The sequence below is a fragment of the Aquarana catesbeiana genome, linkage group LG04, assembly GCF_042186555.1.
Source record: "Aquarana catesbeiana isolate 2022-GZ linkage group LG04, ASM4218655v1, whole genome shotgun sequence".
Classification (NCBI taxonomy): Eukaryota; Metazoa; Chordata; class Amphibia; order Anura; family Ranidae; genus Aquarana; species Aquarana catesbeiana.
Window position 1 is genome coordinate 383,699,846 of NC_133327.1, and position 15,515 is coordinate 383,715,360.

The following is a 15,515-nucleotide window of genomic DNA, read 5'->3' on the forward strand; positions in this document are numbered from 1 at the left end:
CTTCCCCACCCATCATACCTTGCCCAGCAGCACATTCAACCCTCTCCTCTTTTGAATTGGCTACTACGGAAGAGGTTACAAAAATTTTCTCGAATGCCCACCTAACCAATTGTCCCTTGGATCCTGTTCCCTCACAACTACTAGGGTCACCCTCTTCTTCTATCCTATGCTCCCTCACCCACATCTTCAATCTCTCCCTTTCTAGTGGCATTTTCCCCTCCCCTCTAAAACATGCACAGATCACTCCCATTCTTAAAAAGCCCTCACTGGACCCTACCGACCTGAACAACTTAAGACCCATCTCATTACTCCCATTCACCTCTAAACTTCTAGAACGCTTAGTCTACAACCGTCTTAGCTCCTACCTCAATGAAAATAACCTTCTTGACCCCTTACAGTCTGGCTTTCGCTCGCAGCACTCCACGGAAACTACCTTACTAAAACTCACTAACGATTTACTAACTGCTAAAACCAACAGCCAGTACTCCATACTCCTACTACTTGACCTCTCTGCGGCCTTTGATACTGTTGACCACCCGCTCCTTCTCAATAAACTACATTCCCTTGGCCTCCGAGATTCTGCTCTATCCTGGTTCTCTGGCTATTTATCACAGCGCTCCTTCAGTGTCACCTACAACTCTGTCTCCTCCTCTCCATTGCCCCTTTCTGTGGGGGTCCCCCAAGGCTCGGTTCTTGGACCCCTTCTCTTCTCTATCTACACCACCTCCCTTGGTCACCTAATAACTGCCCACGGCTTCCAATACCACTTATACGCTGATGACACCCAAATCTATCTGTCTACTCCTCACCTCACTCCTTCAGTCTCCTCTCGCATTACTAACTTACTAACTGACATATCAGCATGGATGTCGCACCACTTCCTTAAACTAAATCTCTCTAAAACTGAGCTATTAATATTCCCCCCCGCCCGTGCCCCCCTCCATGACTTTTCCATCAAAATCAACAATACAACCATCAGTCCCTCCCCTCACGCCAGGGTACTAGGTGTAATCCTAGACTCCGACTTGTCATTTCAGCCTCAAATCCAATCATTGTCAAAAGTTTGTAGAATTCACCTCCGTAACATCTCTAAAATTCGCCCTTTTTTAACAAATGAAACCACCAAGCTCCTCATTCACTCCCTTGTTATCTCTCGCCTTGACTATTGCAACTCCCTTCTCATTGGTCTACCGCTCCATAGGCTATCCCCTCTTCAGTCTATCATGAATGCTGCTGCCAGACTTATCCACCTTACCAACCGCTCAGTGTCTGCCAACCCTCTACTTCAATCCCTACACTGGCTCCCAATCACCCAGCGAATTAAATTCAAAATTCTAACCACAACATACAAAGCCATTCACAACTCTGCACCAAGCTACATCAATAATCTTGTCTCCAAATATCACCCAAATCGTCCTCTCCGCTCTTCTCAAGACCTCCTGCTTTCAAGCTCTCTCATCTCCTCCTCCCATGCTCGTCTCCAGGATTTCTCCAGAGCCTCTCCCATCCTCTGGAACTCGCTACCTCCATCTATCCGGCTAGCCCCTACTCTTGCTACCTTCAGGCAATCCCTGAAAACTCATCTCTTCAGGAAAGCCTATCACGTCTCCAACTAATCTCCTACCACTTCCACCAGCTCATTCCCCGCAGTTACAACCTTTTGTACCACCTGCCCCACCCTATTAGATTGTAAGCTCTTCTGAGCAGGGCCCTCTTAATCCTATTGTATTGTATTATATTATAACTGTATTGTCTCCCTTTTATGTTGTAAAGCGCTGCGTAAACTGTTGGCGCTATATAAATCCTGAATAATAATAATAATAATTTTTGTTCTCTCCATTTATGTCCGTATTGGTTGAGATGCAACTATTTTGTGTCTGAGCATCCACTTTTTGCACACTATTGTTTGCATGTCAATTCTGAATGGGTCACTTATGTGGTGTAAACCTTAAAATAACATTATACAACGTTACACAACAAGTACAGCATACATTACAGTCCAAATACAGCCGTGAATACAATTTGTTTTTCTAGTTTTGTTTTTACAAAAGCTAAATGCTGTGGACAATTGTGAATGGGCCCATAGCATACAAATATATTACATATCAGTACATACAAATGCATACATACATAAATTACATACAAAATAATTACATATACATTATGGATCTAAATTCAGCAATTCCTGATTCTTGATTGGTTCGTGATTGTAGGGACTGCAGCTGTCATTGACAAGGGGGCACATAGATTAACATTTCCTCAGAATGAAACATTGAGCAGGAAAAAGTTATTCTACAGATTAATGGCAGATTGAATGAAGAGGTTGAGGTTGAGGTCAATCAAGATGACATTTTAGATCAGCGGTCTCCAACATTTCGGACCACTAAACTCACAATTTTGTATCCTGCGGACCACTAACATGCATTTTACATGCCTTGTACACACAATGCTCTGGCTCTCTGCCCCCCTCCCCCTGGATCACACTGCTGCCTTATACACGCAATGCTCTGGCTCTTTGCCCCCCCACCACACTGTGTATCACAATGCCGCTTTTCACAGATTCATCATTATCCACCTCTTTATCCAGCAATAACCTTAAGCTCTGTGCTCCCTCCCACACTCTGATTAGTGCTACCATTGGAAGTCTCCTCCTTCTTCACCTGCCACTCTCTGCACTACTCCCTGTGCCTCCCACTGAGTTCACAGGAGCTGGAACTACAGAGGAGGCATCGGGTATCCATGCATGCTGACAGTAAATAAATACAGTAAGTAAAAAAAATAATAATAATAATAATAATAATAATAATAATAATAAAAGTCACCTTATTTTCTTCAAACCAGAATTCCTGTATGGGCTCTTCCGGAGCTGTCCATTCCATCACTGAACTGATATTCCCTGAAACTATATTATGTGGAGGTGCAGGTGACTTAAATGTTCTGGCATAAACGTCAGTACTTTCAGTGTACCAGTTCTCATCTGGGTGAAATGCATGGACCTGATTAATTAAATGAATACCTCAGATTAATATATTGCAAATTTCTTAAATCAAATTATTTTCTAAAATTCTAAGTAAACTTACCTTGAATTGATAATTAGTTCCGCTTTTAAGATTCTTAAAAGTCCACAAAAGTTTTTCATCTGGAAATTCCCTTTGTCTTAATGGTACAGAAGGACTTGGAGGTGAATTGTCAACTTTGATTTGGTATCGGATTAAATCAAGTGGACCATTTGGCTTGGATGGTTCTACCCAAGTTATGTTAACTTGTGAATCTGATAAAACTGTCACATTTATAAATGAAACTGCTTCTGGAACTAAGAAAACATAACTCACATTAGATGTCAGTAATCACAAGACTCAAATTTTTACCCTGCATAGTAGTGAAAAGGACAGCCATGGTGTTTCAGGTATTTCAGGCTTGTATCAGGGCTTGTGCATGTGCAGGTTAGAAATAAGCTGGACTGAGAGTGGGTTTACTAGACTAGATTTCTCTAGCATAGATTACCTGTTCTGTTCTAGGCTATACAGGCTGTCAGTGTAGCTTTCTTTCAACCCACACCTGCACAAATCCTGATGAAAGGGTTAAGCCACTGAAACACACTGAATATCCTTTTTAATCTTATGAAAATGAAAAGTGAACTGGATTCTCAACTCACTCACTCTGCCAAGCTTACCACTGTGATTTCTTTGGGCCCATAATGACTTTGAGAGCAGCTTCTTAACTAAAAAATCAGATCTAAATACATGCCCAAATTCTGATCCAGTGCTTTCCCAACATCTCTTCATTTAAGCCTCATTTTATGGAAGGAAAAATAAGATATTATGGACCTTAAAAAAGTTCATGCAATTTTTAAAATGCAGCATTACCTAACTTAGTTACCTAGTTATTAACAGCTTGGATAAAGAAATGTAGGCATGTTATCCAAGTCAATGATGTCTTCCACTTCTTTAGCCCTAAGTTTTGTAGGTGATGTGAAAGGTTGATTGGAATTGAGGTGTTTTGGCTACACACACAAGTAAATGTATTTAGTATGTGCTCCACATTTCAGTAAATATTGGTGAATCCAAAAAGTCCTTATTTAATGTCTCAATTGGGATCTGCACTGCATAATGGCAATAGAAGGAATCATCCAAAAATGTTTTAAAAAAACGGACTCTGCATTGCATAATGCAAAACATTATGGTGTTCACTGTAGTTCTCTTGGACTATGGCTGCTTTCACACTGCTCCCTTGCAAAAATGCAGTAAAAATCGATGTGTTTTTGCTACCACCATGTGACTCAAATAACGCACCAAAAAACCCCAATCTCCAGTGCGTTTTTAATGCATTATTGCCATGTTTTTTATGCATTTTCCATTCATTTCAATGGGGAGACATAAAGCAGCATGGCCTGGGAGGGCAGGGGCTCTCCAGACTGGACTGATCCTCTCCAGGAAAAGACCCAGAGCTCAGTGTGCTCACAGAAAATATACAGTCTCCCAACATGCCATCAGGGCCTGCTTCCCTGGGATTGGCCAGGGCATTATCAATATTCATGCTGCCATCTGCATAGCTCCACACCTAAATCCAGAAACTTCTCAAGCTCTCTGGAAACAGAGGGAGCTACTGAGCACACTCAGCAGACCTAACTAGTGAAACACAGCTACACTGAGTACAGTAAGCAAACTATGCTTTTACCTAACAAACAATCACAGCTACAATGGCTACAGGGTGGCAACTAAATTTACTTATCAAACACATACTAATTATATCCATCTAATCCTAGCACCTACCCAGGATGGTGCTACACAATGTAATACCAAGTTTACTTGTGACATTGCTTTGAAGAACCTGCTTTGTCCACAAATTCAGGACTCCTGTGCAGATGTCTACTATCATAGCTCCCAACTGTTCCTGATTTTGAGGGACTGTCCCTGATTTGGAGCAATGTCCCTCTGTCCCTCTTTCCCCCTCATTTGTTCCTTATTTTGGTCTGATTTATATAGTTGTATATAAAATGCACTTTTTATCTTTCAAAAAGTGTTTCCCAGTGCTAAACCTTTCATTCAAATTCTAAATTGCTGCATTTGTAAATTTTAAAAGCCAATATAAAGGAATAGTAGTGGTAAAAAAGCCCTTGTGGATTTAATTAACCTTTTTTTGGTTATATCCCCTTTAAAGGGGTGTGGCAGGGGGCGTGTCCTATGCCTACATATGTTTACTAGTAGGTGTCCCTCATTCCCATCTCAAAATGTTGGGAAGTATGTACTATATAAAGATGGATATAAATAAAAGAGCCCAAATGCTACTTTTCAACCACCAATTACTGGCACTATACATTTTAAAAGCACAACAATTAACACATTTTTTCAGACTGTACGGGAACATTATGATCTTGCCATAGATTCACTTTAAATTGGACTTGCATTGTGTAAGCTTAGGTTGACCCTGATGCGGTGTGTGTTGAATCCGAGAGATTTCGAAGAGCAGCTCTAGTGCAAGTTAGTGCAGTTCCAAAGCTATTCTAATGCATTTTTGATGCGATTTGGATACAGTATCTCTCTCTCTCTCCTGACATCAACCAGGGATGGGAGATAAAGAACGAAACAAAAACTTGCAGAAAATGTACTGGAATCATGTTATCTTAGGATAGAGAAGTGATATGCATGCATTTCTATTCAAGTCTATGTAGCTACAAATCGCACCACACTGCACCAAACTTGTACAGGACCTATTTTAAAATAGCATCCAATCACACTGCATATAAGTGAAAGGCCTCCATAAAAAACCCATGTTAATTCACTTGTTTTGCAATTCTATGCATTCTGGAACACATCAGTGTGAATCAGGGCAAAATCAGAATGTAGCTATGTATTATATAGAGCCACTCTGGTCATCCAATATATACTCAAACACTGTAAAACAGGGGTCTCAAACTGGTGGCCCTACAGCTGTTGCAAAACGACAAGTCCCATCATGCCTCTGCCTGTGGGAGTCATGCTTGTAATGCCCCGTGCACACAGGCGGATTTTCCGTTGGAAAAACCATCCAAGTTTTTTTCCGACGGAAATTCCGCTCAAGCTTGCCTTGCATACACACGGTCACACAAAAGTTCTCTGAACTTTCGACCGTCAAGAACGCGGTGATGTACAACACTACGACGAGCTGAGAAAATGAAGTCCAATGCTTCCGAGCATGCGTTGAATTGTTTCCGAGCAAGCGTAGGGATTTTGCGCGTCGAAATTTGTACAGACGATCGCATTTTCATATAGGAACTTTTCCCGACCGAAAAATAGAGGACATGCTCTCAATCTTTTGCTGGCTGGAATTCCGCCAGCAAAAGACCGATGGAGCATACAAACGGTCGCATTTTCCGACAAAAGGCTCTCATCGGAGTTTTGTTGACGGAATTTCCGACATGTGTACGGGGCATAACTGTCAGCCTTGCAATGCCTCATGGGACTTGTAATTTCGAAACAGCTGGAGGGCCGCCAGTTTGAGACCCCTGCTGTAAAACAATACAGTTTTGTCTCTGTTGCCACTTGCAATAAAAGCATTATAAAATAATGGATTATATACTTACTACCATAATCAGTTTTTCCAGTAACAAGAACATTTCTTGGCTGTTCAGCAAGCAAAAATGAGTAATAATTTGTCACGCTCACTTGCACTTCATAATCTGAGAAAGGTTGTAACCCATGGATAAGTGCAATCTGATTCTGAAATTCCTGCCAGCACAGAGAAAATATCCTCACCAATGGAAAGAATTTTATTTTGTACAGTGTTTACTGCTTCTCTACAATATGTGTCCTTTCAGTCTGTATATTGCTAAAGTGTCTGAACTATAATTATACTCTATTCACCTATAAAAAAATAAGGGCAAATTGTTCCCTTTATGAATAAAATATACTAGATAATTATTTTTAAAAGTGACAAAGTGGGTTATTTTCAACGTTGGTAAATATGTTATAAACAACAACAAAAAAAAACCTTGTATCCATTCTACACGCCATCTACAGAAAAATAGTAAAAAAGCAATGCATACTTTAAATTATCCTCCAAGGAGAAAGCTGCAATACCACAAACCAAATCACTTTATTATTTGTAGACGGACACATATAAAATATCTGAAACCACTTAAAATGTTTGCAAAGGCTAAAGGTTTACCTTAATGCATTCTTTCTCTGCTCCTTTAAAGCATGTTATATGACACAGTGCTTGTCCAGTGTCATTTGGCCCCCTGTAACACTTAAAAAACCTGGCTGATCCTGATAGTTTCTCCCCACCCCTCTGTAAACTGACCACAGTGTACCATGGCTGCTGAGATCAGACACCGTGGTCAGTTAATGTGCCTCTGTCATCCGCAGCCTGCTATCTGCTCTCCTCTCTGCTCCTGTGGCCTCCTCCCCCCTCCCCTTTCTGTCTGTGTGTGAGTGAGTCGCCCCCCCCCCCCCCCCCCCCTGCTGCTCTCATAATACTAACCAGTATACACCATCTGCACTGCCTCCTATTGCAGCGTCCCCCTCTGTGTATGATTTATAAATATAAATGCTGTAAATACCTCATGTAAGAGCTGAAATTGCAACCACATGACCAGCCAGCTCTCTCCTTCTCTCCTCCTCTCCTCCTCCCCTCCTGACTGACATCAGCAGAGGAATCTTAGCCCCGCCCCCTGCATCTCTCAGAGGAGGAAAGGAGAAAGCAGGCCAGTCATGTCATAGCAATCTCAGCAGTGAAATTAGGTATTTGCAACATTTATTTTTATAAATCACACACAGAGGGGATACTACAATAGGAGGCAGTGCTGATGGTGTATACAGGTTAGAGTAACTTAACAACCACTTTAAGGGAAAAGAAACTTATATGTGTGCAGCTCCCCCCTGCCCCTCCTACATACTTATCTGGCAGATGTGCTGTGCTCTCTCTTTCTCCCTCCTCACTAGACTATGTGAGAGCAGTGGGAGCCATTGGCTCTTGCTGCTGTGAATCAAATAGCGGCTTGCTATGGTGGCACTCGGGAAGTGGGGCTGCTTTGTGCAAAACAATTGCACAGAATAGGTAAATATAACATGTTTGTTATTAAAAAAAAAGAACCTTTTCACCTTAAAGTGGAGCTTCACCCAAAAGGGGAAGCTCCGTTTGTTTGCACCCTCCCCCCACCACTGCCACAATTGGCACTTTGGCACTGGTTTTGACAGGTACCCGCTCCCACTTCCTGGTAAGATCAATGCATGGCAAACTACGTCATGTCCGGCCCCTCCTCCTTCCCACTGCGGTCTTCTGGAACCTATGTGTGTCCCAGAAGACAGTGGGACCATTCAGAAAGCACAGCGTGACTCGCACATGCACAGTAGGAAACTGGCTGTGAAGCCTGAAAGCTTCACCAACGGTTTTCCTTACTTGCAATACGGGCGCCTGCACCCAAAGCCGATGGACGAATCAGGTTGGGGTGCCGACATCGCGGGATCCCTGGACAGGTAAGTGTGATTATATTAAAAGTTAGCAGCAAGATTTTGTAAAATTTGTAGCCACTGACTTTTAAAATTTTTTTTCCCTCAGACTGGAACATCTCTTTAAAGAGATATTTCAGCCTGCTGTAATTTGCCTCCCACCCCAGGCACTGCTATTTTAGAAAACCTAGCTTTTGTGCAGATGTGACGGAGGGCTCTGCCTGATCTTTAGGATCCAGGGGGTTTCCTGCACACATGTAGATACCTTGAGATCCCAGACCCCATACCTGCATTGTCTTTGCGCATGCATGGGAGACCCCCGTGGTGTGTGCAGATGTGTGGCAAGTGTCCGGCGGGTCCCCAAAACCCTGCAGCACATCAGCGCATGCATAGAATCCAACAGTGCACAGTCATGATGTAAAGCTTTATTTACATCTATGCCTGTCGGGAAACGCACTGCTCTTTAGCAAACATACGGGGGTGCCATAAATTCTTAAAGGCACCCTTACACATAAGCAAACCTGTGCATGTTTACACAGTGCAGCCCATTTTTACAAAAAAATCACTCTAGATGGATGTCAAACTAGCCTTAGAGTGCCTGGGGAGCAAAATGTAATTCTCACCTAAGCCAGAAAGAAAAAAACGCTACCCTGCAGCACACATAGTATCAGAAACATAAAAATAATGTTCTAAATCTACTTGTAGAAGAGGGAGGGCAGAGGGGAAGTTTTAAAGTGGTTGTAAACCTCAGACATGAAATACTCAGTGTCGGCCGGTGCTCAAAATTTGGGGGGGGCGCAAATAAACTGATAAAAACAAACATCAATTGCAGCCTCACTGTACCATCAAACACAGCCACTGTGCCCATTAAACGAAGCCACTGTGCCATCAAAACGCAGCCACTGTGCCCATCAAACGCAGCCATTGTGCCCATCAAACACTCCCACTGTGCCCAAACAACGCTCCCACTGTACCATCAGATACTCCCACTGTGCCCATTAAATGCTGCCACTGTGCCCCCCCCCCCCACCCACCGTCTGCCCGTCACTTACCCTGTCTCGGTGGGGCAGCGGGTTTCCTCCATGTCCTCGATATCTTCTCCCATCCGCTCCTCCTGTCCTCTCCTATGATTGGACACCTGATAATGAGCAAATCACAGCGCCTGTCATTTCAGCAAATCAGGTGACGGGTAACAGACCCGAGCACCTGATTCGCGGAGAGGCGGTTCAGTGTTAGGAAAGTGAATATTCATATTCATTCGCTTTTCTAACACAGCTGAGTGAGCTGCGAGCGCCAAGCATGGTGCACGCTGTTTACCTTTTTTGATGCCTATTAGAGCCTGCGGCTCTAATCAGGTGCTTCAAAAACACTCCGCCACTGTAATTCAGAACGCCCGGCGCCCAAAAAGAGGCCGAACACCTGAATAAGGGGTGACAGTGGTAGCCATAGATAGATTCGTGCAATGCATGAATCTATCTATTGGTGATAGAGGGGTGGCTGTGGAGAGGGGTTGGCGCCCGTGCGCCCTTATGGATGCACTGCCATCGGAAATACCGTATGATCAAAGCATATCCCTCTATAGTATGTACTTGTCTCAATTAAGAGCACTAAGTGTTATTTCTGTCTGCTGCCTCGTTCCTCTCCTATCAGCTCCTATGAGCATGAATCACTTCTGACAAGTTTTTCTGACACCAAGAGTAAAAAAGTGAGAGGGAGGGAGCTCCAGCAGATTGACAGCCTCAGCTCTGTTCCTGTGTGCTGTGTGAAGGGGGTGTGTCTCTTCCCTCTAATCAGCTTTCAGAGCTCATCCTGCAGCTCTGCAAAGGGGAAATTCAGCTCCCTGACCCCCTTTTTTCAGATCTCTCAGCTTTGTAAATACAGGCTTTGTAAATTCTGCACTTTGAATGGATGTAGAGAATAAAGGACTGCACATAAATAGGTTCAACTTATTTAGGATGGTTTGTTTAATCTCTGTGTGTCACCTGAGGCCAGTCACCTAACTGGGTATATGTAAGGCTCAATTCACACCTATGCATGTTGCTTTTGAGCGTTTTTGGAGGTTTTTTTTTCATGCTTGGCACGTTTTTGAGCAGCGTTTTTGTAGCGTTTTTGCCGCGTTTTTGCCGCGATTTGCGTTTTGCGTTTTTTTTTTTTTTTTTTTTTTTTTTTCATTTTTTTTTACAGTCTTAAAAAAAAATTACAAAAAAAAAAAAAATAAAAAAAAAAACGGCAAAAATGCACCAAAAACGCACCAAAAACGCACCAAAAACACTGCAAAAACGGTGCACTTGCGTTTTTGATGCTTGTCCATTGAAATCCATTACATGCAAAACGCTGCTTTTTGCATGAAAAAAAGTCCCCGACCCTTACCAAAAACGCAGAGATACAAAAAGGCATTGATGTGAACATGTTCCATAGGAACCCATGTTAAAAAATTCCCATGCATCAAATGCATCAAAAAACGCGCTAGTGTGAATGGAGCCTAAGGGTTTATGACCAATTTTAAATTGCTTTTTTGGGCAAAAGTCCACTTTAAGAGCAATACATATGCCAGTTATTTAGTTATATGTATTGCTCCTGAGTGGCTTTAGGACTTGTTTTTTATATGTGTATATCTACAAATAATAAAGTGATTTGCATTGTTTTAATGCAGGTTTCCCTATGGAGCGCATATATATATATATATATATATATATATATATATATATATATTTGTTTATTTGAAATATATGTTGTATTATTCCATTATTCTGTAGTAGTATTCTGCATACAAGGCATTTACTGTAAAAAAACATACAATGTCTACATTTGCCATGCATTTATTACAAATTTTTGTAAATATTTTAAGCCCAGGTTCACACTGAGCTGCGGGAATGAAGGCCTGCGATTTCAGCTGTACTCACATGATTTTACTTCCGCATGTCAGTCCCGATTTTGGATGCGATTTCAGAGACATCTGTGCGGGTTTCTGCACAGATGTCAATTGAAATTGCACCCCAAAATCGCAAAAAGTAGTACAGACATGACTTTTTGAAATCGGTGCGGCACCGAAAATGCAGCGTTGCAGCGATTAGGATGGTGCCATTGCTGGCAATTGCCGCCCATTGACATGGGATTTGACATGTCAAATCCCATTTCAAAACGCACCAATGTGAACAAGGGCTTAATGCAATTTGTGTAAACCCATGATTATGACTCCTTCCCTGCACAGAACTCATATTAATAGAGGGAGGAGCAATGCTGGGGTCAATCTGATTTCCTGCATGCATACATGTTATCAAGGAACATACTGATAGGAGAGAGCAGGAAAAGCAGAGATGACCTAATCATTCTGCTGCTCCTTCTCTGTCTAATCACAGGCTGGGGTAAGGAAGAGACCTAGCTGAGAGAAATGTCAGGTTGGTCATTAGCAGGATATGCTATAACAGTGTTGCGTAAATTTTAGAAGAAAATAAATACTTTGACAGGTACAACAGTTTCCACATAAGTATTTCAGTGGTGTATTTAGCTGTTTACCTGGTGCTTAACTTTTCTAATCTCAAGCCTCGAACACACGATCAGATTTTCAGATGACCTTTCGTCCGTTTTTTGTTGCACGATAGTCTCATGTCAAAAGTGAAGAGGTTACTCACCATACGAAAATTCTCGTACGACAGAATTCAACTTCAGAAGTGATTTAATGTGTTGAATAGTTTTGTATGTATTCTTTCGTTTCTGAACATGCATAGTCTTGCTCTTACGATTTTTTTCGGACGAAAACCATACTAATTATACGAAAATCGGATGTTGTGTTCATGTACGATTAAAATTTTATAGTCTGCACATCCAGCTTTTGTTGTACGAAAAATCGTAATCGGCTGTCAAAAGCACCATACTAACGATCCGAAAAACGGCATTGTTCGTCGGACAAAATTTTACGTCTGATTTTCGGATCATGTGTACGGGGCTTTACTGTGTTAATATTGTATACTAAAATTAACAAAATTAATCCATCTTACTTGTGTGTTTCTACTGATGATATTTGCGGACTTGACAGGCTCCTTATGTTTGCCATCTTCGAGTGTTCTAGATTTTACTATGTATGTTGGAGTGCTGCTCCTTATTAAAGGGCAGCTTAAATTATAAATAACTGGAGGCAGTAGTAAGGTAAGGCTGGTATTGGTAGAGTTCAGTACAACTGGTATAGAGGTAAATGATGCCAGCACCAGGCATTCTTTGTCTGTAAAAAAAAAAAAAAAAAACAATTTTAAGCTGTAAGTCTCTGGATAAGCAGGGCTAATGTGTTAGAGATCACTGCAGTTCCTGGGTAATGGTGCCTTTTTTTTCAATGCACAGTGTTTTCTAGATATTTTGCTATTCATTTTTTATGTGCAAGAGAAACAAAGAAAATATTTTACTTTATTCAGGTAAATATAAAATATTGTACAACTGCATAGTAAATATAAGTCTGGTGTTTTAGGGCATCTTTCTTATGATAAATTGCATTTACAGTATTTTTATTGTTATTAACAAGTTATTTAGCTAAGTAATTAATGGTAACAAAGGTAGGTGCAAAAATGCAATCCTTTTCCAGGCCTGGTTTACACAATCTTCAACATGTTTTAATGGAGATCACAGCTGCCTGCTCTGCTGTCTTTAAGTGTTTACACCTAAAAATGAATACTGTAGAATGCCAAGTCACAGGATAAGTCTACACCTTCACACATGGCAGTAGCTGATAAAACTCGCTTTGCCTGGCATTATGACCAAATGGCTAATGCTGTAAAAAGATGATCCATCACTTGTTTTGGAAGTAGAAGTTTCCTTGCCTCTTAATAGCCTGTCATCTTCTATCCTTCTCTCCCTTTAGCCCCACAGTGTCTTTAGTAATAAATATAGAAAAGTGTTTATAAGCAAAGTGTTCGGTTATATTTTTACAAATACTTGGGCATCAGGCCTGCTGCATGATAAATCATATTTGACCATGCATTTTTTGTATACAGCCTGAATAATTGTAAACTCGGATGTTAAATGAATGATACGTGAAAAATAAATTAAATGTAATTCTTTTTTACCTGGAAAGTGTTGCAAAGATGTGCTGTATGCTATAACTTGGACATGCTGTTCAGGAATAATTTGCAACAAAGTTACTATGAGATTTTTTTTGCTTGCTCCATATATGCTTGTTTTTTCATCATCTTTAACACTCCAGTATATAAAATAGTCATCTACTGTCAGGCTAGTAATTGTGAAATTTGCTATGAAAGTAATAAAATACAGTCATTGTAAAATAATACATGAAAACAACCGTACTATAAGTTCAAAGTTTACCATAAAGACAGTACAAAATATTTAGATATTCAGTGATTTTAAATCCCTCATACTGTCACAAGACTGTAAAAAGAGAACCCACAACCAGAAATGCAATAATATTATTCAATAATGCATTCTGTATTACTAAACTTTATGTTTGCACTTCCCTAATGGAATCCCTGGCTGCCATAAGGGAAGTACAGATCATATTTCTATGGGGGACCTAGGGATTCAAAGTCCAGAATTTAAAAGCTTGTCTGAGCTGTCATAAAAAAGATCAGGGAGCAGTGACCAGCTCTCTGCTCTGCCCCTCCAGCGCTAACTGGAGGGCTGGGCTGTGGAGTGGGCGAAAGCGGCTGGCTCAGGTTCTCAGCGGTGTGCTGAGAGGCTGAGTCAGCTGCTAGACAGGCATCTGGGTGGATCCCAACATTTAAGTTGGGATCTCTCCAGAGTCTGGACCGGCTGAGTGACATCAGCCGACAGCAGACTTTAGCCCACTGTCGGCTAAATACGGGTCACATTAGTTCAGAATGAAGTGTACTTCTGTGACCTACAGGGGAAGTAGGGTCAAAACAGCTTTCGCTTCTTTCCAATACCTCTCCTCTAAAGATAGACTAAAGTTCTGCTATTATACATTGTGAACAGACAGACATTTGTATGCAGCAGAAACAAACTGTCCCTTTTGCAATAAAACATACCCTGTCGGCCAATGAAGATGGCTGGAACCCAGCACACAGGAGAAGATGCTGGCAAGGGAGCATTAGGAAGGTTAGTATCTCTTCTTTTCTGTTTTTTTTCACACTTGACTAAATTTCTGACGCTTAACAAATGCTCCTATAGCTTTAGAATAGGCGTTAGACAAGCGTTTATGAGCTTTAGTATGGGCATTAGACTGGCATTTTACAAGCATTAATGAAGAGTTAAAAATGCACCCTAAACACCCTGTGGGCAGTTTTGAAGCATTTGATGAGCGTTAAGACGCGTTAAACCCGCTCTACAAATGTCTATTCCATTACAGGTAATAAACTAACCTTAATGCCCCTCAACCGCACCGCAACTGCCTCCCAGAAAATTTGCGAAGCGTTATTATAGACTTGAACAGGAGGCATTAAAAGGCTTCAAACGCCCCCTGACTCAACATGAGGCCTCAATTTTGAAGTGACGCTAGCGCTTCATGTTTTGATAGTGTGAACACCACTGTGTGCTGTCCATTGTATTATTTGCATAGGCATTTGAGGCACATTTTTAATGCCTGCTGTTTATGCCAGTATGAACTTAGCCTATGTTTCTCTTTAAATAACAAATAACAAATTTGACCTGCTATTAAGGTCAACATGTAACACTAAAAGTAATCAATTTGTTTAATATTATCACAGGCGTCAATTTATTGTCCTTAATATTGTGACAAAAGTACAACATTTTTTATCCAACAACAGTCAAATTTGAAGATCAGCTCAAATTTAGAATGCTATACCTAACAATGTTAGTATGCAGTTAAAATTACACAGACTGTATACTTCTATAGTTTATCTTATGAAAATCAATGCATGAAGACATTGTAAAGGCCATTATGTGAACATTTTAATAAAGAGAAAAAATATGAACACAATAAAAAAATAAGACTTATGTGGACAAATTTTTAGGTGAAGACTAAGAACTAGGAATTACTGTGAGCAGCATTTTAACGTAACACAGATACTTAGTATGTAACATACAGTACATGTCCCTTTTCCTTAAGAATGAGAAAATAAGCAGAATTTAAGAACATTGTAAGGGCAATTATATAGCTGTTTT

The 15,515-nt window shown here is 40.9% G+C and overlaps 1 protein-coding gene across 1 annotated transcript in view; it reads right to left on the reverse strand.

The window, feature by feature from the left end:
* The window catches only part of ROS1 (ROS proto-oncogene 1, receptor tyrosine kinase), a 249,252-nt gene that overhangs the window by 92,507 nt on the left and 141,230 nt on the right, over window positions 1-15,515 (reverse strand). Inside the window, exons 24-28 of the mRNA XM_073627146.1 lie at window positions 13,484-13,666; window positions 12,428-12,648; window positions 6,563-6,707; window positions 3,081-3,313; window positions 2,823-2,996 (exon numbers count right to left, since the gene is read on the reverse strand). Of these exons, the coding sequence (XP_073483247.1) occupies window positions 2,823-2,996; window positions 3,081-3,313; window positions 6,563-6,707; window positions 12,428-12,648; window positions 13,484-13,666 (956 nt within the window). The remainder of the gene's footprint in view (window positions 1-2,822; window positions 2,997-3,080; window positions 3,314-6,562; window positions 6,708-12,427; window positions 12,649-13,483; window positions 13,667-15,515) is intronic.